The sequence below is a fragment of the Excalfactoria chinensis genome, chromosome 13, assembly GCF_039878825.1.
Source record: "Excalfactoria chinensis isolate bCotChi1 chromosome 13, bCotChi1.hap2, whole genome shotgun sequence".
In the NCBI taxonomy this organism is placed as follows: Eukaryota; Metazoa; Chordata; class Aves; order Galliformes; family Phasianidae; genus Excalfactoria; species Excalfactoria chinensis.
The window spans coordinates 15340863-15365775 of NC_092837.1; the positions used below are offsets into that span (position 1 = coordinate 15340863).

At 56.2% G+C, this 24913-nt stretch overlaps 1 protein-coding gene across 1 annotated transcript; it reads right to left on the minus strand.

Annotated features, from left to right (window-relative positions):
- Positions 1-486: 486 nt before the first annotated feature.
- On the minus strand, positions 487-24389 carry LOC140258391 (uncharacterized). Its single transcript, XM_072348601.1, has 7 exons — positions 21813-24389; positions 19437-19488; positions 15542-18399; positions 9200-12001; positions 8392-8477; positions 2336-5168; positions 487-1465 (listed from the first exon to the last, which is right to left on the minus strand). The coding sequence occupies exons 1-7, from the start codon at positions 24237-24239 to the stop codon at positions 1376-1378; spliced, it is 11148 nt and encodes a 3715-aa protein (XP_072204702.1). The 5' UTR covers positions 24240-24389; the 3' UTR covers positions 487-1375.
- Positions 24390-24913: the final 524 nt, after the last annotated feature.

Here is a 24913-nt window from a genome sequence, read left to right on the forward strand (position 1 = left end):
TGCATCTCTAATGATGAGAGATGGTTCCCTAAGTGCAAAGATGATGACAATGTGGAGTACAAACACCAGCCAAATCTCCTGAGTAACAGCTTTAACATATCTTAACCCAATGATACATGTAACATCAAAACTGTCATCTTATTCCATCCCTCACAGCATAACAGAGAATGGAGAACATACATAGTAACTAAGGTGTTCAGATACGTAGTTCAGGGAAATGCCAAAAAAGAATCAATAAAAATGAAAAAAAAAGTTTAGAATGTGGTCAGAAATGGTTCAACTACACGAGCACAGCTTTCAGTTCTGATTGGAAACACTCTGGTCAGACCTGGGGTTATCTCAAGACTTTGGTACCACGCTGGGCTCCAACAATTACTCTTGTGGCATAACCTGGCAGCAGCTCAGCACAACATGGCCATTCCATCCCTGACCTTCCCATTGCGATATCAGATAGAACTGAGAAACAGATGAAATAAACAGGAACTTGTGGGTTAAGACAAAAGCTATTTATCTACTGCGACAACAGCCAGCGTCAGAAACAGCAGCGTTCAAATTAAGCAGTGATCAGTAAGAGAGCTCTTAGCTGGAATGGTATTGCAGCACATCAGAAGATGCAGCACTTACACCAAAGCACAGATTCGTTCAGTAGATTTCAGTATAATTTATTGGGCTCTGTCAACCAACAGTCAACTCTTGGAAGCACGAACATAACATGAAACACCGGAAGTATCACACTGCATTGAATTCCCTCCAGTATTAAACTTCATATCCCTGAAATGCACCAGAACCCTTCATTTAGACTTTACCTTGGGAAAGAGAACAAAGTGAATAAAAAAGAAACACAGTGCCCAAAGAGGACTATTTACAGCATGCAGAACAAGGGAACTCCTGGTTGAATGTGCACTGTGTCAGTGTCAGCCATCTCTATGGCAGCCAGCAGCTTGATGGTACTAAAGAATACCTCTGCTGGCAACATTCAGCTTTGATGAACAGCTACACGTCCTGGTATTGAATAGATTGCATTATTACAGAGCCCAGCAGACAACAAAAAGGAATGCATAAAAGCAGATGTAGGAAAATGATAGCTTCAGCATCAGAATATTTTAGTCCAATTCTTCACTTAGTACTTAGGAGCAATAGCACTATCACAGTTAGATACCGAATCTCAGTGTTCCCAGCATGCACCCATCTCCAAGCTTAACACAATTCCAAAATAAACACAAGAATAAAGTATTGATTAAGAGGTAGGAATCCTTCCACCCACAGAAAACTCTGGCACAGCCCAGTCTCTTTTTTGGTGCATGTTGGGTCTCTCTTTCATCTCACTTGGAAGTTTTCTGTCCATGAGGACCGAGATGCTTCTCCTTCTCCTCCCTTACTGATGGCTGAGCCAGGGGCTTTGATCCAAACTGCCATTCTCCTCTGCTGCCCCGGGAGCCGTGCCTTCAGAGAGGGGAGCTCGGCCCTGCAAAGAACAGAGCGGAGGGCTGAGGTTGCAATTTTAACCATAAACTGATGCAATTCAGAAGCTGAGAAGGCTCATCTGAACCCATGAGAATGGGAGACAAACCGGCCCTGCCCAGATGGAAAAAATGAGGAGGGTAGGGATATGGATCTCTGACCTGAACAAGACAGGGTTTAAACCCTATAACGAGAGATCCATAGCCGTATTAAACCACAACACAAAGACCTCAAAAAGGCAAAACTAAATCTTTAAGTGAAATGGACAATGGATTTGGATTACCAGACAGCAACAGATAGGTGACACGCACTGAGGTGTAATCAGTTATACTGCCACTAATGCACCACAGAAAAAAGTGATGCCATGGCTATAGACCCTAGGATCAGTGACCTTGCTGTCCCCAACCCATAGGGTCTACAGAGTTCTGAGGCAGGACCTGGTATGTCTTCCCAACTGCTCTCCGGCTCTGCAGGTGCCCACGCTCCAACAGCCCACTTGGGGTGACACCTCAACACTCCAACAGCAGCAACTACTCCGGGCATGGGGCCATACACAGGGGCAAGGGCAGTTTGCACCCAGAGAGTGTCCAAGGACCCAGCGACGACGGCTACAGGACCTCCTCGGCCTACTCGCCATGCTAGGGGGATTCCAGACATCCAAGACACCCCCCTATGGGATCCCTCCCATGCCATATGGCAGATAGCCATAGCCAGAGGTGTGGGCAGCCTGAAACCTGGGAGCAGCTGAGGACCCAGCGGCGACTACAGGACCTACTCAGCCTTCTAGTCCCAACAGAAGGATCCCAGACATCAACCCCACGGGATCCCTCCCTCCCACTCCCACACCGCAGACCCCCGCGCTCCGCTCTCTCACCTGCACAGCCCAGTCGCCTTCTTGCCCGAGGCCGGCCGAGCAGAGCGAGCTCCGCTGATCGGCCGCGACCGGCGGCAGCCCGGCGGGGAAGCAGGGGAAGAGCGGCCCGAGGAAGCGGAACTCGCTGTTGACGGTGCCGGAGGCGAGGCGGACGTCGTAGACGTAGCTGCGGGGCAGGGAGCCGGCGCTGCTGTCGGCGGCCGACTGCGGGAAGGTGGGCAGGGGCCCCGGCTCTCCACGCCGGGCCCGCCGCACCTTGGCGGCCACGGCGGCCGTGGCGCTGGCCACGAAGAGCGCGGACACGCAGGCCAAGCAGACGCTGAGGTACAGGGTGAGGCGGCCGTCGGGCTCGGCGGGCGGCGGCTCTTGGCCGGCCCGCAGGTGCTCTTCGGAGAAGCCGTCGGCCAGGGCCACGGCCAGGGTGGCGCTGGCGGAGCGCGGCGGCCGCCCGCGGTCCCGCACCAGCACCACCAGCCGGTGCCGGGCCGCGTCGCGCTCGCCCAGGGCGCGCGCCGTGCGCACCTCGCCGCTGTGCAGCCCCACGCGGAACAGCCCCGGCTCCGTCGCCTTGGCCAGCTCGTAGCACAGCCACGCGTTCTGCCCCGCGTCCGCGTCCACCGCCACCACCTTGGCCACCAGGTAGCCCGCCGGCGCCCGCCGCGGCACCAGCTCGCCCAGCGCCGCGCCGCCGTCGGCCGGCGGGTGCAGCACCACGGGCGCGTTGTCGTTCTCGTCCCGCACCAGCACGCGCAGCAGCGCCGTGGCGCTCCGCGGCGGAGAGCCGCCGTCGGCCGCCAGCACCGTCGCCTCCACGGCGCGCACCTCCTCGTAGTCCAGCGGCCGCACGACCGACACGGCCCCGCTCTCGGCGTCCACCGCCACGGCGGGCGCCTCCTCGCCCTCCTCCCGCACCAGCGCGTACCTCACGCGCCCGTTCGCGCCCGCGTCCGCGTCCGTCGCCTTCACGCTGCCGATCCGCACCGCGCCCGCGTCGTTCTCGCTCACCGACATGCTGTACGCCGCCTGCGTGAAGCGCGGCGCGTTGTCGTTCACGTCGCCCACGCGCACCCACACGCTCTCGCGGGCGCTCAGCCGCGTCCGGCCCCAGTCCGTCGCCACGATGCTCACGTTGTACTCGCCCGTCGTCTCCCTGTCCAGGGCCGCGCTGGTGCGCAGCTCGTAGTGGTCGGCGAACGCGGCCGTCAGGCTGAACGGCACGTCGCCCTCGATGGCGCACTCCGTCCGCCCGTTGTCGCCGGAGTCGCGGTCCCGCACGCTCAACAGGGCCACCACGGTGCGGGGCGGCGCGTCCTCGGGGATGGACGCGCTCACCGAGCTCAGCTCGATCTCCGGCGCGTTGTCGTTCACGTCCAGCACCTCCACGTGCACTTTGCAGTGCGCAGACAGACCACCGCCGTCGCTGGCTCTCACAACGACCTCGTGCATTTTTTCATCTTCGTAATCCAAATTGCCCAAGACTCGAATCTCCCCGGTCTCAGGGTTCAGCTGAAACAGCTGCTGGTACCGCTCTGACATCTCAGTGAAGGCGTAGCGCACTTTGCCATTGGAGCCTTCGTCGGGATCCGCGGCCGACACCCGGACCACCAGCTGCCCCGGGGGGCTGTTCTCTGCCACTCGCACCTCGTACATCTCGCGCGAGAACACCGGCATGTTGTCGTTGGCATCCAGCACCACCACCCGGACCTGAGCCGTGCCAGACCTGGGCGGCGAGCCTCCGTCCGTGGCCGTGAGCACCAAATGCAGCTCCGGCTGCTCCTCCCTGTCCAAAGGTTTCTGCAGGACGAGCTCTGCGTATCTGCCTCCACCTTTACCTACTCCCTGATTTAATGAGAAATGTGAGTTTGGGGAGAGACTGTAATTCTGCAAACCGTTTATCCCCACGTCCTTATCTCTCGCGTTTCCTAAGAGGAATCGTGTCCCGGGAGATGCGGATTCAAGAGTCTCCAAAACCATCTCCTTCTGCGGGAACTCGGGGGAGTTGTCGTTCACATCCCGAACCTCCACCTCCCCGCGGATCAGCTGCACCGGGTTCTCAAAGAACAGCTTAAAGAAGAGCGCGCAGCTCTCGCTGTGCGGACAGATCCGCTCTCGGTCCAGCGTCTCCGTCACCGTCAGGACGCCGCTGTGCGGATCCAGGCGGAAATGCTGCTCGCTCCCCTCGGACACCACGCGCGCCTTGCGAGCCGCCAGCTGGCTCGGAGAAAGCCCCAGGTCCTGGGCCACGTTGCCCACCAGCGACTCCCTCGCCATTTCCTCCGCCACGGAATAGCGCAGCGTTTCGGCCCCGCTCTCCCACACGCAAACGCACACCAGCCACAGCAGCACTTGCCTCTCGCCGCCGCCGCCGCCTCTCCGGCTCCCGCTCGCCGTCCCGCTCCGCCACAGCCGGTCTTTCCCAGCGGCCCCCATCGCTCGCAGCCTTTCTCGCCGGGCCAAAAGCTCCTCACCCACAAGCCGCCTTTGCCGGCAGCTCGGCCCCAAAGCCCCCGAGCGCCCGGCTCCGTGCCCCGCCGCCCTTCCCGAGCAGCTCGCACGGCTCTGCTGGGCGCCTGCGCCTGAAAGCGCGCTGCGGGCAGAGGGAGCTGCCGCTCCGTGGCCAACATCCCCACCCAGCGGCGCAACCACGAATCGCTCCTTCTCCTTCTTCCGAGGAGTTGCCGGTTCGAATCTCCTTTCCTCTTGCACACACCAGTCCAAAAGCCAAATGTAAATACGCTCCGCGTTTGGCAGCAGGATTCCCGCTTGCTCGCAGAGTTCTGCTCTGGTTATCTCTTCCCGGCTCTCCAACACGGACTCTTTTGCTCCGTGAACTCTCGAAATGGCAAAGTGTTGTTTCCAATGAGTGTAGCTTTGCCTTTTCCTCACTCTGTGTTCTTTTTAATCAGTAAATTGCAGGTACCTTGAGGGACGGTCCTGATTCATTCCAGCTTAGAACAGGAGCCTGGCAGCATTGAGGTTAAGATGCTTCAAGAAAATGATTCAACATCACTCTTGCTTGCTTTCACACTAGAGCAATTATTCTGCTCTAAGACAGAATCTGGATGTAGTTTTCTTCACAGTCTATCACACCTCACCCAAAGGACCCAGGGCTCCAATTCTTTCCCTTCTGAATGGCATCTTTCTTCTCCAAAATGACAAACATTATGGAGATGTTTGTCCTTGTCCTTGCTCCTATGCCAGAGTGTGCTTTCACAGAACAAAACTTCCACACCTGACTGAAAATTCTCCCAGCTGCACACAAACCAATCCAACAGCTGCAAACTGCTTTCACAGATTGGTGATACAGAGGGTTTGTAACACCAGAAAGGGTCCTTCAGAAGGGCAGGACAGGGAATGGCAGGGAAGATCTTGGACTTCCTCATTTTATAAGCTCCCTTTTGGTGCTGAAAGGCCACAATGAGGTTTCCCCACTTTTTTTGTGCAGGCTGAATAAGCCACTCCACCTCAGCTTTTCTTCAAAGCGCAGCTGCTCCAGCCTGAATACAGACCTGCACACATTATTCCAGGTGGTTCCTAATGAAGGCAAACCAGAGACAGACTATTACCTCTCAATCTGCTAGTCACCTCTTTTTTGATGGAACCAAGGATACAGGTGTTCATCGTGGCTCCACGCAGGCATTTATGGCTCATGTCAAACTCTTTGTCTGCTTAAAATTCCAAATCCGTCTCCACCGGGCTGCTCTTTGTTAATTGTTCTTCTACCAGACTATAGTCAAAACTGGGAATGAGCTGACCAATGTGGAACACCTTGCATGTGGATGTACTGATACTGTTCACATAGGCTCATTTCTCAAGCATGTGCAGGTCCATTGGATGGCACATCTTCCTTCTTTTTATCAATTGTACAACTCAAAGAAGTGTTATCAGCATTCTTGCTGTGGGTACATTTGATCCCACTGTCTGGATCTATTCATAAAGATTACATAGAGTACTGGTGCCAAGAGAGATTTCTGCGGCACAGTGCTTGTCTCTGGCCTTCACCTGGACATAGCACTCTTGAACCCAATACTATGGCTGTGACCATCCAACAATTCCTTATCCACTGAATAGTCCACCATTAAAATACATGTCTCCATCTTACAGATACGATGTGGGGACATGTCAAAGACCTTGAACAAGTCCATGTAGATGATATCACTTACTCTTCATTTGCACACGGATGCTGTTACTTCATCATAGAAGTACACCAGACGGGTCAGCCATGACCCACAGGCCTCAGCGAAACAATGCTGGCTGTGTCACATCACCTCCTCTTCTTGCATGTGTCTTATACATGGCTTCCAGGAGAGTCTGTTCCCTGAACTCCTGCAAACAGCTTTTCTGGATCCTGCACTTGTTCTGCTGTGGAGTTCCAAAGCAATGATGGTGCCCACTCTTCTAGAGGCCTGTTAGTATCCTCCCACACAGCCTGACACTCAAACATTACTGTGTCAGGGCAGCTCTCTGGGTTTTATTCCAAACGAGGTGTTTAGATGCAGCTAACCTGGAAATATATTCAGGACGCAGAGCAGTAGGATCATGTTGGTTTGAACACCTCAAGGATATTTTACATTGTCAAGGGCTATTGGAAGTAGCCTGGAGGAGAAGGGGAAAGGGAGAGAGAGGTAATGGTGGAAAAGGTGGTTTGTTCACACTCCCAGTCTGGCTCCCAAGGACACGAGGGAAAATGTGCATCTCTAATGATGAGAGATGGTTCCCTAAGTGCAAAGATGATGACAATGTGGAGTACAAACACCAGCCAAATCTCCTGAATAACAGCTTTAACGTATCTTAACCCAATGATACATGTAACATCAAAACTGTCATCTTATTCCATCCCTCACAGCATAACAGAGAATGGAGAACATACATAGTAACTAAGGTGTTCAGATACATAGTTCAGGGAAATGCCAAAAAAGAATCAATAAAAATGAAAAAAAAAAGTTTAGAATGTGGTCAGAAATGGTTCAACGACACGAGCACAGCTTTCAGTTCTGATTGGAAACACTCTGGTCAGATCTGGGGTTATCTCAACACTTCAGTCCCACACTGGGCTCCAACAATTACTCTTGTGGCATAACCTGGCAGCAGCTCAGCACAACATGGCCGATCCATCACTGCCCTTCCCAGTGTGATGGCAGATAGAACTGAGAAACAGATGAAACAAACAGGAACTTGTGGGTTAAGACAAAAGCTATTTATCTACTGCGACTACAGCCAGTGTCAGAAACAGCAGCGTTCAAATTAAGCAGTGATCAGTAAGAGAGCTATTAGCTAGAATGGTATTGCAGCACATCAGAAGATGCAGCACTTACACCAAAGCATAGATTCGTTCAGTAGATTTCAGTAGCATTTATTGGGCTCTGTCAACCAACAGTCAACTCTTGGAAGCACGAGCATAACATGAAACACCAGAAGTATCACACTGCATTGAATTCCCTCCAGTATTAAACTTCATATCCCTGAAATGTATCCTTCATTCAGACTTTACATTGTGGAAGAGAACAAAGTGAATAAAAAAGAAAGACAGTGCCCAAAGAGGACTATTTACAGCATGCAGAACAAGGGAACTCCTGGTTGAATGTGCACTGTGTCAATGTCAGCCATCTCTATGGCAGCCAGCAGCTTGATGGTACTGAAGAATACCTCTACTGGCAACATTCAGCTTTGATGAACAGCTCCATGGCCTGGTATTGAATAGATTACTACAGAGCCCAGCAGACAACAAAAAGGAATGCATAAAAGCAGATGTAGGAAAATGATAGCTTGAGCATCAGAATATTTTCATCCAATTCTTCACTTAGTACTTAGGAGCAATAGCACTATCACAATTAGATACCAAATCTCAGTGTTCCCAGCATGCACCCATCTCCAAACGTAACACAATTCCAAAAGAAACACAAGAATAAAGTATTGATTAAGAGGTAGGAATCCTTCCACCCACAGAAAACTCTGGCACAGCCCAGTCTCTTTTTTGGTGCATGTTGTGTCTCTCTTTCATCTCACTTGGAAGTTTTCTGTCCATGAGGACCGAGATGCTTCTCCTTGTCCCTTACTGATGGCTGAGCCAGGGGTTTTGATCCAAACTGCCATTCTCCTCCGCTGCCCCGGGAGCCGTGCCTTCAGAGAGGGGAGCTCGGCCCTGCAAAGAACAGAGCGGAGGGCTGATGTTACAATTTTAGCCATAAACTGATGCAATTTAGAAGCTGAGAAGGCTCATCTGAACCCATGAGAATAGAAGACCAACCTTCCCTGCCCAGATGCAATGAAAGAGGAGGGCAGGAACGTGGAACTCTGACCTGAACATGACAACCTTAAACCCTATAACCAGACCCACAGCCCTATTAAACCACTACAGAAAGTCCTCGAAAAAGCAAAACCAGAAACTTTCATTGAAGGGGTTAGTGGACATGGGAACTCAGAGAGCAACAGATGGGTAATGCTCACTGAGGTGATATCACTTATGCTGTCACTAATATGCAGCATAAAGCAAGCGATGCCAGGGCTATAGACTATGGGATGAGTGACCTTGCTGTCCCTGCCATATAGAGTTCTACAGAGCACTGAGGCAGGACCCAGTGTTTCCTCCCAACTGCTCTCCTGCTCTGCAGCAGCCCATGCTCCAACAGCCGCCCTTGGGATGGCACCTTAACACTTCACCATCAGCAACTACTCCGGTCATGGGGCCATACAGAGGGGCGAGGGCGGTCCGCACCCAGAGAGTGACCGAGGACCCAGCGACGGCTACAGGACCTCCTTGGCCTACTCGCACCTCTAGGGGGATCCCAGACATCCAAGACACCCCCCTACGGGATCCCTCCCTCCCATTCTCCCACAGAGGCACCCCGCGCTCCGCTCTCTCACCTGCACAGCCCAGTCGCCTTCTTCTTGCCCGAGGCCGGCCGAGCAGAGCGAGCTCCGCTGATCGGCTGCGACCGGCGGCAGCCCGGCGGGGAAGCAGGGGAAGAGCGGCCCGAGGAAGCGGAACTCGCTGTTGACGGTGCCGGAGGCGAGGCGGACGTCGTAGACGTAGCTGCGGGGCAGGGAGCCGGCGCTGCTGTCGGCGGCCGACTGCGGGAAGGTGGGCAGGGGCCCCGGCTCTCCACGCCGGGCCCGCCGCACCTTGGCGGCCACGGCGGCCGTGGCGCTGGCCACGAAGAGCGCGGACACGCAGGCCAAGCAGACGCTGAGGTACAGGGTGAGGCGGCCGTCGGGCTCGGCGGGCGGCGGCTCTTGGCCGGCCCGCAGGTGCTCTTCGGAGAAGCCGTCGGCCAGGGCCACGGCCAGGGTGGCGCTGGCGGAGCGCGGCGGCCGCCCGCGGTCCCGCACCAGCACCACCAGCCGGTGCCGGGCCGCGTCGCGCTCGCCCAGGGCGCGCGCCGTGCGCACCTCGCCGCTGTGCAGCCCCACGCGGAACAGCCCCGGCTCCGTCGCCTTGGCCAGCTCGTAGCACAGCCACGCGTTCTGCCCCGCGTCCGCGTCCACCGCCACCACCTTGGCCACCAGGTAGCCCGCCGGCGCCCGCCGCGGCACCAGCTCGCCCAGCGCCGCGCCGCCGTCGGCCGGCGGGTGCAGCACCACGGGCGCGTTGTCGTTCTCGTCCCGCACCAGCACGCGCAGCAGCGCCGTGGCGCTCCGCGGCGGAGAGCCGCCGTCGGCCGCCAGCACCGTCGCCTCCACGGCGCGCACCTCCTCGTAGTCCAGCGGCCGCACGACCGACACGGCCCCGCTCTCGGCGTCCACCGCCACGGCGGGCGCCTCCTCGCCCTCCTCCCGCACCAGCGCGTACCTCACGCGCCCGTTCGCGCCCGCGTCCGCGTCCGTCGCCTTCACGCTGCCGATCCGCACCGCGCCCGCGTCGTTCTCGCTCACCGACATGCTGTACGCCGCCTGCGTGAAGCGCGGCGCGTTGTCGTTCACGTCGCCCACGCGCACCCACACGCTCTCGCGGGCGCTCAGCCGCGTCCGGCCCCAGTCCGTCGCCACGATGCTCACGTTGTACTCGCCCGTCGTCTCCCTGTCCAGGGCCGCGCTGGTGCGCAGCTCGTAGTGGTCGGCGAACGCGGCCGTCAGGCTGAACGGCACGTCGCCCTCGATGGCGCACTCCGTCCGCCCGTTGTCGCCGGAGTCGCGGTCCCGCACGCTCAACAGGGCCACCACGGTGCGGGGCGGCGCGTCCTCGGGGATGGACGCGCTCACCGAGCTCAGCTCGATCTCCGGCGCGTTGTCGTTCACGTCCAGTACCTCCAAATGAACACTGCAGTGTGCGGACAGACCACCGCCGTCCGTGGCTCTCACTACAAGTTTGTGGGATTTCGTTTCCTCGAAATCCAGATTACCGACGATCCGAATCTCCCCGGTATCAGCGTTAAGATCAAAGAGTCGCATAGATGGATCTGACATCTCCGTGAACTCGTATCGCACTTTGCCGTAGGATCCTTCGTCGGGATCCGCGGCCGACACCCGGACCACCAGCTGCCCCGGGGGGCTGTTCTCGGCCACGCGCACCTCGTACACCTCCCGCGAGAACACCGGCATGTTGTCGTTGGCATCCAGCACCACCACCCGGACCTGAGCCGTGCCCGACCTGGGCGGCGAGCCCCCATCCGTGGCCGTGAGCACCAAATGCAGCTCCGGCTGCTCCTCCCGGTCCAGATGCTTCTGCAAAACGAGTTCTGCGAATTCAGAGCCTACCTCTCCTTTTTGAACTATCGAAAAATGTGAGTTTGGGGAGAGACTGTAATTCCGCAAGCCGTAAATGCCCGAGTCTCTATCGCGAGCTCTTTGTAGGGGGTACCGTGAACCTATGGATGCCGTTTCGACAACCTTTAAAACCGTCTCCTTCTGCGGGAACTCGGGGGAGTTGTCGTTCACGTCCCGAACCTCCACCTCCCCGCGGATCAGCTGCACCGGGTTCTCAAAGAACAGCTTAAAGAAGAGCGCGCAGCTCTCGCTGTGCGGACAGATCCGCTCTCGGTCCAGCGTCTCCGTCACCGTCAGGACGCCGCTGTGCGGATCCAGGCGGAAATGCTGCTCGCTCCCCTCGGACACCACGCGCGCCTTGCGAGCCGCCAGCTGGCTCGGAGAAAGCCCCAGGTCCTGGGCCACGTTGCCCACCAGCGACTCCCTCGCCATTTCCTCCGCCACGGAATAGCGCAGCGTTTCGGCCCCGCTCTCCCACACGCAAACGCACACCAGCCACAGCAGCACTTGCCTCTCGCCGCCGCCGCCGCCTCTCCGGCTCCCGCTCGCCGTCCCGCTCCGCCACAGCCGGCCTTTCCCAGCGGCCCCCATCGCTCGCAGCCTTTCTCGCCGGGCCAAAAGCTCCTCACCCACAAGCCGCCTTTGCCGGCAGCTCGGCCCCAAAGCCCCCGAGCGCCCGGCTCCGTGCCCCGCCGCCCTTCCCGAGCAGCTCGCACGGCTCTGCTGGGCGCCTGCGCCTGAAAGCGCGCTGCGGGCAGAGGGAGCTGCCGCTCCGTGGCCAACATCCCCACCCAGCGGCGCAACCACGAATCGCTCCTTCTCCTTCTTCCGAGCAGTTGCCGGTTCGAATCTCCTTTCCTCTTGCACATAAGAGTCCAAAAGCCAACTGTAAATACTCGCCGCGTTTGTCAGCAGGCTTCCTGCTTGCTCGCAGAGTTCTGTTCTCGGTACCTCTTCCCGGCTCTCCAACACGGACTCTTTTGCTCCATGAAGTCTCAAAATGGCAAAGTGTTGTTTCCAATGATTATAGGTTCACTTTTTCCTCACTCTGTGTTCTTTTTAATCTGTAAATTACATTTGCCTTGAGGGACGGTCCTGATACCAAGCAGCTTAGAGGTTAAGATGCTTCAAGAAAATGATTCAACAACACTCCTGCTTGTTTTCACATTAGAGCAATTATTCTGCTCTAGGACAGAATCTGGACGATGTTTTTCTTCACACTGTGCATCACACCTCACCCAAAGGACCCAGGGCTCCAATTCTTTCCCTTCTGAATGGCATCTTTCTTCTCCATAATGACAAACACATCCTCCCTTGCTCCTATGCCAGAGTGTGCTTCCACAGAACAAAACTTCCACACCTGACTGAAAATTCTCCCCAGCTGCACACAAACCAATCCAACAGCTTGCATGTGGATGTAATGAAACTGTTCACATTGGCTCTTTTCTTAAGCATGTGCAGGTCTGTTGCATGGCACATCTTCCTTCTACTGTATCATCTGCACAACTCAAAGAACTGTTACCAGCAATCTTGCTGTGGGTGCATCTGATGCTACTGTCTGGATCCATTCATAAAGATTACATAGAGTACTGGTCCCAAGATAGGTGCCTGTGGCACAGTGCTTGTCTCTGGCCTCCACCTGGACATAGCACTCTTGAACCCAATACTATGGCTGTGACCATCCAACAATTCCGTATCCACTGAATAATCCACCATTAAAATACACGTCTCCATCTTACAGATACGATGTGGGGACATGTCAAAAGCCTTGAACAAGTCCATGTAGATGACATCACTTACTCTTCATTTGCACAAGGATGCTGTTTCTTCATCATAGAAGTACACCAGATGGGTCAGCCATGACCCACGGGCCTCAGCGAAACAATGCTGGCTGTGTCACATCACCTCCTCTTCTTGCACGTGTCTTATACATGGCTTCCAGGAGAGTCTGTTCCCTGAACTGCTGCAAACAGCTTTTCTGGATCCTGCACTTGTTCTGCTGTGGAGTTCCAAAGCAATGATGGTGCCCACTCTTCTAGAGGCCTGTTAGTATCCTCCCACACAGCCTGACACTCAGACATTACTGTGTCAGGGCAGCTCTCTGGGTTCTATTCCAAACAAGGTGTTTCAATGCAGCTAACCTGGAAAGGTGTTCTGGAGGCAGAGCAGTAGGATCATGTTGGTTTGAATATCAAGGATATTTTACATTGTCAAGGGCTATTGGAAGTAGCCTGGAGGAGAAGGGGAAAGGGAGAGAGAGGTAATGGTGGAAAAGGTGGTTTGTTCACACTCCCAGTCTGGCTCCCAAGGACTCAAAGGGAAAATGTGCATCTCTAATGATGAGAGATGGTTCCCTAAGTGCAAAGATGATGACAATGTGGAGTACAAACACCAGCCAAATCTCCTGAGTAACAGCTTTAACATATCTTAACCCAATGATACATGTAACATCAAAACTGTCATCTTATTCCATCCCTCACAGCATAACAGAGAACTGAGAACATACATAGTAACTAAGGTGTTCAGATACGTAGTTCAGGGAAATGCCAAAAAAGAATCAATAAAAATGAAAAAACAATTTAGAATGTGGTCAGAAATGGTTCAACTACACGAGCACAGCTTTCAGTTCTGATTGGAAACACTCTGGTCTGATCTGGGGTTATCTCAACACTTCAGTCCCACGCTGGGCTCCAACAATTACAATTGTGGCATAACCTGGCAGCAGCTCAGCACAACATGGCCGATCCATCACTGCCCTTCCCAGTGTGATAGCAGATAGAACAGAGAAATAAATGAAACAAACAGAAACCTGTGGATTAAGGCAAAAGCTATTTATCTACTGCGGCAACAGCCAGCGTCAGAAACAGCAGCGCTCAAATTAAGCAGTGATCAGTAAGAGAGCTCTTAGCTATAGCTAGAATGATATTGTGGCACAGCAGAAGATGCAACACTTACACCAAAGCACAGATTCATTCAGTAGATTTTCAGTAGAATTTATTGGGCTCTGTCAACCAACAGTCAACTCTTGGAAGCACAAGCATAACATGAAACACCAGAAGTATCACACTGCATTGAATTCCCTCCAGTATTAATCTTCATATCCGTGAAATGCACCAGAACCCTTCATTTAGACTTTACCTTGGGGAAGAGAACAAAGTGAATAAAAAAGAAACACAGTGCCCAAAGAGGACTATTTACAGCATGCAGAACAAGGGAACTCCTGGTTGAATGTGCACTGTGTCGATGTCAGCCATCTCTATGGCAGCCAGCAGCTCGATGGCACTAAAGAATACCTTTGCTGGCAACATTCAGCTTTGATGAACAGCTACACGTCCTGGTATTGAATAGATTGCATTATTACAGAGCCCACAGACAACAAAAAGGAATGCATAAAAGCAGATGTAGGAAAATGATAGCTTGAGCATCAGAATATTTTCATCCAATTCTTCACTTAGTACGTAGGAGCAATAGCACTATCACAGTTAGATACCAAATCTCAGTGTTCCCAGCATGCACCCATCTCCAAACGTAACACAATTCCAAAAGAAACACAAGAATAAAGTATTGATTAAGAGGTAGGAATCCTTCCACCCACAGAAAACTCTGGCACAGCCCAGTCTCTTTTTTGGTGCATGTTGGGTCTCTCTTTCATCTCACTTGGAAGTTTTCTGTCCATGAGGACCGAGATGCTTCTCCTTGTCCCTTACTGATGGCTGAGCCAGGGGCTTTGATCCAAACGGGCATTCTCCTCTGCTGCCCCGGGAGCTGTGCCTTCAGAGAGGGGAGCTCGGCCCTGCAAAGAACAGAGCGGAGGGCTGACATTAAGATTTTAACGATAAACAGATGCAAACCAGAAGCGGAGAAGGCTCATCTGAACCGCTGTGAATGGGAGACCAACCGGCCCTGCCCAGATGCAAAGAAAGATGTGGGTATGGATATGGATCTCTGACCTGAAGAAGACAAGGTTTAAACCCTATAACCAGACCCACAGCCCTATTAAACCACCACACAAAGACCTCAAAATGGCAAAACAAAAACTATCACTGAAATGGACAGTGGATGTGGGATACCAGACAGCAACAGATGGGTAACACTCATTGATGTGATATCAGTTATCCTGTCACTAACGCGCCGCAGAAAAAAGTGATGCAAGGGCAATAGTCTGGGAATACTGACCTTGCTGTCTCCATCCCATAGGGTTCTACAGAGCGCTGAGGCAAGACACGGTGTGTCTTACTCATCTGCCCTCCTGCTCTGCAGCTGCCCATGCTCCAACAGCCAACCTCGGGGTGACACCTCAACACTTCACCTGCAGCAACTACTCCGGACACAGGGCCATATCCAGAGGCAGGTGTGGCCTGCACCTGAAGAGTAGCCGAGGACCCAGAGACGGATACAAGACCTCCTCGGCCTTCTCGCCCTTCTAGGGGGATCTCAGACACCATCCCACGGGATCCCTCCCTCTCATTCTCCCACAGAGGACCCCGCGCTCCGCTCTCTCACCTGCACAGCCCAGTCGCCTTCTTCTTGCCCGAGGCCGGCCGAGCAGAGCGAGCTCCGCTGATCGGCAGCGACCGGCGGCAGCCCGGCGGGGAAGCAGGGGAAGAGCGGCCCGAGGAAGCGGAACTCGCTGTTGACGGTGCCGGAGGCGAGGCGGACGTCGTAGACGTAGCTGCGGGGCAGGGAGCCGGCGCTGCTGTCGGCGGCCGACTGCGGGAAGGTGGGCAGGGGCCCCGGCTCGCCCCGTCGGGCCCGCCGCACCTTGGCGGCCACGGCGGCCGTGGCGCTGGCCACGAAGAGCGCGGACACGCAGGCCAAGCAGACGCTGAGGTACAGGGTGAGGCGGCCGTCGGACTCGGCGGGCGGCGGCTCTTGGCCGGCCCGCAGGTGCTCTTCGGAGAAGCCGTCGGCCAGGGCCACGGCCAGGGTGGCGCTGGCGGAGCGCGGCGGCCGCCCGCGGTCCCGCACCAGCACCACCAGCCGGTGCCGGGCCGCGTCGCGCTCGCCCAGGGCGCGCGCCGTGCGCACCTCGCCGCTGTGCAGCCCCACGCGGAACAGCCCCGGCTCCGTCGCCTTGGCCAGCTCGTAGCACAGCCACGCGTTCTGCCCCGCGTCCGCGTCCACCGCCACCACCTTGGCCACCAGGTAGCCCGCCGGCGCCCGCCGCGGCACCAGCTCGCCCAGCGCCGCGCCGCCGTCGGCCGGCGGGTGCAGCACCACGGGCGCGTTGTCGTTCTCGTCCCGCACCAGCACGCGCAGCAGCGCCGTGGCGCTCCGCGGCGGAGAGCCGCCGTCGGCCGCCAGCACCGTCGCCTCCACGGCGCGCACCTCCTCGTAGTCCAGCGGCCGCACGACCGACACGGCCCCGCTCTCGGCGTCCACCGCCACGGCGGGCGCCTCCTCGCCCTCCTCCCGCACCAGCGCGTACCTCACGCGCCCGTTCGCGCCCGCGTCCGCGTCCGTCGCCTTCACGCTGCCGATCCGCACCGCGCCCGCGTCGTTCTCGCTCACCGACATGCTGTACGCCGCCTGCGTGAAGCGCGGCGCGTTGTCGTTCACGTCGCCCACGCGCACCCACACGCTCTCGCGGGCGCTCAGCCGCGTCCGGCCCCAGTCCGTCGCCACGATGCTCACGTTGTACTCGCCCGTCGTCTCCCTGTCCAGGGCCGCGCTGGTGCGCAGCTCGTAGTGGTCGGCGAACGCGGCCGTCAGGCTGAACGGCACGTCGCCCTCGATGGCGCACTCCGTCCGCCCGTTGTCGCCGGAGTCGCGGTCCCGCACGCTCAACAGGGCCACCACGGTGCGGGGCGGCGCGTCCTCGGGGATGGACGCGCTCACCGAGCTCAGCTCGATCTCCGGCGCGTTGTCGTTCACGTCCAGCACCTCCACGTGCACTTTACAGTGCGCTGACAGTCCTCCGCCGTCCGTGGCTTTGACCTCAATCTCGTGGTATTGCGCTTCTTCAAAGTCCAGGTTTCCTGTTAGCCGGATCTCCCCAGTCTCATCGTCCAAATCAAAAAGCTGGCGGGAACCCTCGGTCATCTGTGAGATGGTGTAGCGCACTTTGCCGTAGGATCCTTCGTCGGGATCCGTGGCCGACACCCGGACCACCAGCTGCCCCGGGGGGCTGTTCTCGGTCACGCGCACCTCGTACACCTCCCGCGAGAACACCGGCATGTTGTCGTTGGCATCCAGCACCACCACCCGGACCTGAGCCGTGCCAGATCTGGGCGGCGAGCCCCCGTCTGTGGCCGTGAGCACCAAATGCAGCTCCGGCTGCTCCTCCCGGTCCAACTGCCTGTCTACTACGAGTTTGACATATTTTGCACCACCTCTCCCTTTTTCGAAAGAGAGAGAGAAGTGGGAGTTCGGGGAGAGACTGTAGTTCCGTAAGCCATTAATTCCCACATCTTTATCCCGTGCTGCTTCTAAGGGAAAACGAGACCCTGTGGACGCCGTTTCTGGTATCTCCAGAACGACCTCCTTCTGCGGGAACTCGGGGGAGTTGTCGTTCACGTCCCGAACCTCCACCTCCCCGCGGATCAGCTGCACCGGGTTCTCAAAGAACAGCTTAAAGAAGAGCGCGCAGCTCTCGCTGTGCGGACAGATCCGCTCTCGGTCCAGCGTCTCCGTCACCGTCAGGACGCCGCTGTGCGGATCCAGGCGGAAATGCTGCTCGCTCCCCTCGGACACCACGCGCGCCTTGCGAGCCGCCAGCTGGCTCGGAGAAAGCCCCAGGTCCTGGGCCACGTTGCCCACCAGCGACTCCCTCGCCATTTCCTCCGCCACGGAATAGCGCAGCGTTTCGGCCCCGCTCTCCCACACGCAAACGCACACCAGCCACAGCAGCACTTGCCTCTCGCCGCCGCCGCCGCCTCTCCGGCTCCCGCTCGCCGTCCCGCTCCGCCACAGCCGGCCTTTCCCAGCGGCCCCCATCGCTCGCAGCCTTTCTCGCCGGGCCAAAAGCTCCTCACCCACAAGCCGCCTTTGCCGGCAGCTCGGCCCCAAAGCCCCCGAGCGCCCGGCTCCGTGCCCCGCCGCCCTTCCCGAGCAGCTCGCACGGCTCTGCTGGGCGCCTGCGCCTGAAAGCGCGCTGCGGGCAGAGGGAGCTGCCGCTCCGTGGCCAACATCCCCACCCAGCGGCGCAACCACGAATCGCTCCTTCTCCTTCTTCCGAGCAGTTGCCGGTTCGAATCTCCTTTCCTCTTGCACACACCACTCCAAAAATGAATCGTAAATACTCGCTGCGTTTGTCAGCAGGCTTCCCGCTTGCTCGCAGAGTTTGCTCTGGGTTTCACTACTCTCGTCTCCATGCCGAACTCTTTGCTCGTTGCATTGTGGAATTTGCATCATATTTTTTCCTTTCCATCAGTGGCATTGTCATATTTTCCTCATTTTCTCTTAATTTGAACCAGCAAGTGATAATTAAGAAAGAGGAGTGTGTGAACTGAATGTGATAGCTGGTGCCACAGAGCTTACAGGGAAATCTGCTGTAAGGAAACGATTCACCAGCACTCCATCTTGCTGTCACACCAGGAAGATGATTCTCCTCTAGCACCAAATCCTGGTGCTGCTTTCTTCATGTTGGATGTGGTACAGCAGCTCACCTGAAGGACCCAGGGCTCTCATGCTTTCCCGTGTGAAAGGCCTTCTTCTTCTCTGATATGAGAAAGATATCCACCCTTGTAGATGTGCTTGATATTATCACAACACAACAAAGCTTTCATACCTGATTGAAAGTTGTCCCCAGCTGTATACAAACAAATCAAAAAGATGCAAACTACTTTCTCAATTTGGAGATACAGATGTCTGGGGATTCCAAAAATGAAGCACTAAAGAAGGCAGGGCAGGAGATAGGAAAGGAATGGAAGGAAATGCATAGACTCATTCTCCCTTGCTTTATAATTTCCCTATAGGAATTGGAAGGCCACAATGAGTTCTCCCCTGATCCTTTCCCAGGCCAAGGAAACCAGGCTACTTCAGCTACTTCATAGTGGAGGCACTTCACAGTTCTGGTCATCTTCGCTGCCTGCCTTCATTCTGCTCCAATTGCTCCGCATCAGTGCTGGTGGCCACAGACCTTGTCCCCAGTTGTGTACAAACAAATCAAAAAGATGCAATCTACATTCACAATTTGGAGATACAGATGTCTGGGGATTCCAAAGATGGAGCAATAAAGATGGCAGGGCAGGGGAAGGGAAAGGAATAGAAGGCATAGACTCAGTTACCTTAGCTTTATAATTTCCCTGTAAGTATTGGAAGGCCACAATGAGTTCTCCCCAGGTCCTTTTCCAGGGCAAACAATTCACAGGGGCTCACTTTTCAAGCTTTTCCAGGCCTCTTTGAAAGGTGACCTTTACTTCTACTCTATCATCTGTACCACTCTAAGAAATGTTACCTGCAGACTTGCTCCCACTGTCTTGATCCACTGATAGAGATGCTGAAGAGCACTGGTTCCAAAACAAGTAGGGGAAATCACTCAGATAAGAGATAAAGATAGAGATAGAGAAAAGAACTGATGCATGCTACACCACCATCTGCTTACCAATGCCCTGCCTGTTGATGGGAAGTATCTGCCCCCCACCTCTGACATCCTCCCAATTTTGTAGTCCTGATCAGTTTAGGGCAGCTGTCCTGGTTCTGCCCCCTCTCAGTTTCTTGTTCTCCACTGGCCCCTCTCACTCACAGAACTGTACAACAAGTTAAAATGTCCTTGGCTCTGTGCAGCACTGCTCAGCAACAACTCAACAGTCACTCTTCTAAACGTGGTTTTCCTCCTAACAGTAAAACAAACCATCTGCACAACCACTACTAAGAAAAACAAAAGATGGCTGTAGGTCATCAGCAACACATAAAGTGGGGAATGTGGCTCCACTTTCATGCTACACAAAAGTTACATTACCACACAGCACGTTACTTTGTTCTCCGCGTTCAGCACAGTGTCCTCAAAGAGAAGCACCCTGCAACTGAACATTTGTACCACTGTGGCAGGAAACAGATCCGGGCTGAGAAGAGCTTCCACAAACACGTCCCACAATGACTGTCCTCATTTCACAGGGACACTCAGCCCTTCAGCTTCGGGCATAGAAGGCTGTGACAGCAACAGTGATCCTTAATGCACCTTTAACGTACAATAACAACTTTGCACGTACGAGTGAAGCTCACATTGTCAGGTTTCTCAGTAGATTTTATTGGTTTCTGTCACCAGGCATTCAATTCTTGGAAATATATGAGGAATGTGAAATAGCACATTGCTTCAAATATTCTATTATCTAGCAGTCATATTCCTGAGGTACCCTAGAACCATTCATTTCGACTTTATGTTGGGAAAGAAACCAAACCAAACCCAAATGCAGTGCTCAAAGAGCACTCGGTACAGCATAGAGAAACAGGGAACTGCTGACTGAATGTGCACTGTGGGAATATCAGCCATGTCCACGGCAGACAGCTTCTCAGTGATAATAAAGAATGCCTCTGCTAAAACCTTCAGCTTTGATTTATAGGTACACAGCCTGGTAATGAATAGATTACATTATAACAGAGCCTGTCTGACATTAACAACAACAAAAAATGTATAAGATCTAATATCTGAAAATGGTATCATGAGGATTGGAATCTTTTTTGATTTTTTCACTTAATACTCAGGAGCAAAAGCACTATTAAAACGCGATACCAAACCTCAGTGTTCCTAGCATGCATCCACATACAAATGTATCAACATTTCAGAATAAATACATGACTAAAGTACAGACTGAGAAGAGATTGTCCTTTTCAAACAACAGATTTCTGCTTTCCTGGTTATTTTTGGTGCATATTTGGCACCTACTTCATTTTGCTTTGAAGATATCTGTCCATGAGGACTGAGATGCTTCTCCTTCTCCTCCCCTACTTATGGCTGAGCCAGGGGTTTTGATCCAAACTGCCATTCTCCTCCGCTGCCTGGGGAGCCGTGCCTTCAGAAAGGGGAGCTCGGCCCTGCAAAGAACAGAGCGGAGGGCTGACTTTGGGATGTTAAAGGTAAGAAGGTGTCAGTGAGAAGCTGAGAAGGTTCATCTGAACCAATGAGAATGGGAGATCACTCTTCCCGATGTGGAGGCAATGGAAGAGGAGGGCGGGGACATGGCTCACTGAAAGGAACAACTCAATATCAAAACCCTATAGCGATCCCGATAGCCTTACATATGGCTTACATAAGGCCCTTCTTATGGACATCAGAAAAGTATAAATAAAAACCCTTTCTGGATCAGGAAGTGGGAAGCAGACAAACTGTTTCCTCATGAACAAGTAACGTGCTGGAATGCTAAAGGTATAAAGATGAATATGGTTATGGGAACTCAAACAGCAAAGAAGGGGAACAGGGCCCTGAGGTCATATTGGATAAACTATCGCTAACGCTCTGCAGGAAAAACATGATGCCATCATACCCACGGCCTCTCCAATGCTCCCCGATGTCCCACGGCCGCACTCGGGGCAGAACACTCGCCCCCACTCTTTCTCCATGCCTCCCCCTCAACAGCAGACTGCGCAACCCAAGCATTCCCACACCGCCGCCCTTGGGGTGACACCTCAACACTTCACCAGCAGCAAGTACACCGGGCAGATAGCCATAGCCAGAGGTGTGGGCAGCCCGAAACCTGGGAGCAGCTGAGGACCCAGCGGCGACTACAGCACCTACTCGGCCTTCTAGTTCCAACAGAAGGATCCCGGACATCAACCCCACGGGATCCCTCCCTCCCACTCCCACAACGCAGACCCCCGCGCTCCGCTCTCTCACCTGCACAGCCCAGTCGCCTTCTTCTTGCCCGAGGCCGGCCGAGCACAGCGAGCTCCGCTGATCGGCTGCGACCGGCGGCAGCCCGGCGGGGAAGCAGGGGAAGAGCGGCCCGAGGAAGCGGAACTCGCTGTTGACGGTGCCGGAGGCGAGGCGGACGTCGTAGACGTAGCTGCGGGGCAGGGAGCCGGCGCTGCTGTCGGCGGCCGACTGCGGGAAGGTGGGCAGGGGCCCCGGCTCGCCCCGTCGGGCCCGCCGCACCTTGGCGGCCACGGCGGCCGTGGCGCTGGCCACGAAGAGCGCGGACACACAGGCCAAGCAGACGCTGAGGTACAGGGTGAGGCGGCCGTCGGGCTCGGCGGGCGGCGGCTCTTGGCCGGCCCGCAGGTGCTCTTCGGAGAAGCCGTCGGCCAGGGCCACGGCCAGGGTGGCGCTGGCGGAGCGCGGCGGCCGCCCGCGGTCCCGCACCAGCACCACCAGCCGGTGCCGGGCCGCGTCGCGCTCGCCCAGGGCGCGCGCCGTGCGCACCTCGCCGCTGTGCAGCCCCACGCGGAACAGCCCCGGCTCCGTCGCCTTGGCCAGCTCGTAGCACAGCCACGCGTTCTGCCCCGCGTCCGCGTCCACCGCCACCACCTTGGCCACCAGGTAGCCCGCCGGCGCCCGCCGCGGCACCAGCTCGCCCAGCGCCGCGCCGCCGTCGGCCGGCGGGTGCAGCACCACGGGCGCGTTGTCGTTCTCGTCCCGCACCAGCACGCGCAGCAGCGCCGTGGCGCTCCGCGGCGGAGAGCCGCCGTCGGCCGCCAGCACCGTCGCCTCCACGGCGCGCACCTCCTCGTAGTCCAGCGGCCGCACGACCGACACGGCCCCGCTCTCGGCGTCCACCGCCACGGCGGGCGCCTCCTCGCCCTCCTCCCGCACCAGCGCGTACCTCACGCGCCCGTTCGCGCCCGCGTCCGCGTCCGTCGCCTTCACGCTGCCGATCCGCACCGCGCCCGCGTCGTTCTCGCTCACCGACATGCTGTACGCCGCCTGCGTGAAGCGCGGCGCGTTGTCGTTCACGTCGCCCACGCGCACCCACACGCTCTCGCGGGCGCTCAGCCGCGTCCGGCCCCAGTCCGTCGCCACGATGCTCACGTTGTACTCGCCCGTCGTCTCCCTGTCCAGGGCCGCGCTGGTGCGCAGCTCGTAGTGGTCGGCGAACGCGGCCGTCAGGCTGAACGGCACGTCGCCCTCGATGGCGCACTCCGTCCGCCCGTTGTCGCCGGAGTCGCGGTCCCGCACGCTCAACAGGGCCACCACGGTGCGGGGCGGCGCGTCCTCGGGGATGGACGCGCTCACCGAGCTCAGCTCGATCTCCGGCGCGTTGTCGTTCACGTCCAGCACCTCCACGTGCACTTTGGAGTAAGCAAACAGACCACCGCCATCCGTGGCTTTAACTTCAATCTCGTGGTACTGCGTTTCTTCAAAATCCAGATGGCCCAAGACCCGAATCTCGCCTGTGGCAGAGTTCATATCGAACAGATTTCCCGGCTCCTCAGAAGTGAACTCATACTCAACTTTCCCGTTGGAGCCTTCGTCTGGATCCGTGGCCGACACCCGGACCACCAGCTGCCCCGGGGGGCTGTTCTCTGCCACGCGCACCTCATACATCTCCCGTGAGAACACCGGCATGTTGTCGTTGGCATCCAGCACCACCACCCGGATCTGAGCCGTGCCAGATCTGGGCGGAGAGCCCCCGTCCGTGGCCGTGAGCACCAAATGCAGCTCCGGCTGCTCCTCCCGGTCCAAAGGCCTCTCAAGGACGAGCTTCACGTATTCGACACCACTTTTCCCTGTTTCAAGAGCCAGGGTGAAATGCGAGTTTGGCGAGAGGCTGTAATTCTGTAAGCCGTTGATCCCCACGTCCCTGTCGCGGGCTCTTTCAAGGGGAAAGCGAGAGCCGGGAGATGTCGTTTCAAGAATCTTTAAAACCACCTCCTTCTGTGGGAACTCGGGGGAGTTGTCGTTCACGTCCCGAACCTCCACCTCCCCGCGGATCAGCTGCACCGGGTTCTCAAAGAACAGCTTAAAGAAGAGCGCGCAGCTCTCGCTGTGCGGACAGATCCGCTCTCGGTCCAGCGTCTCCGTCACCGTCAGGACGCCGCTGTGCGGATCCAGGCGGAAATGCTGCTCGCTCCCCTCGGACACCACGCGCGCCTTGCGAGCCGCCAGCTGGCTCGGAGAAAGCCCCAGGTCCTGGGCCACGTTGCCCACCAGCGACTCCCTCGCCATTTCCTCCGCCACGGAATAGCGCAGCGTTTCGGCCCCGCTCTCCCACACGCAAACGCACACCAGCCACAGCAGCACTTGCCTCTCGCCGCCGCCGCCGCCTCTCCGGCTCCCGCTCGCCGTCCCGCTCCGCCACAGCCGGCCTTTCCCAGCGGCCCCCATCGCTCGCAGCCTTTCTCGCCGGGCCAAAAGCTCCTCACCCACAAGCCGCCTTTGCCGGCAGCTCGGCCCCAAAGCCCCCGAGCGCCCGGCTCCGTGCCCCGCCGCCCTTCCCGAGCAGCTCGCACGGCTCTTCTGGGCGCCTGCGCCTGAAAGCGCGCTGCGGGCAGAGGGAGCTGCCGCTCCGTGGCCAACATCCCCACCCAGCGGCGCAACCACGAATTGCTCCTGCGTCTTTGCTTCTGGGATCTCCTTTCCTCTTTTCCAATCATTAACCATAAGGCTCGGGTTAAACAGTCCATTCTTTTGAAGAATGGCAAAATGTTTTTCAATGTGTTTTTCCGTTCCTTCTGTAATGGTATTTTGAATTTCCCCTTCCCTTCTATTTATCCACGCAGGACCTTCAGGAACTTGAACAGCCTTGGGAATCACAGATGTGTGAGAATATGAGCGACAGTACCAGAAATCTATAAGGGAAAAGTCTTGGAAGCAAATGCTTCAATCTCATCTTCGTTCACCGTTAAGCATTTTTCTCTTATTTTATTCTGAGTAATTCGCTGTTGCTTTCATATCTTCTTTTTAAAATTTCATAACTGTATTCCTTCCTTCCTTCCTTCCTTCCTTCCTTCCTTCCTTCCTTCCTTCCTTCCTTCCTTCCTTCCTTCCTTCCTTCCTTC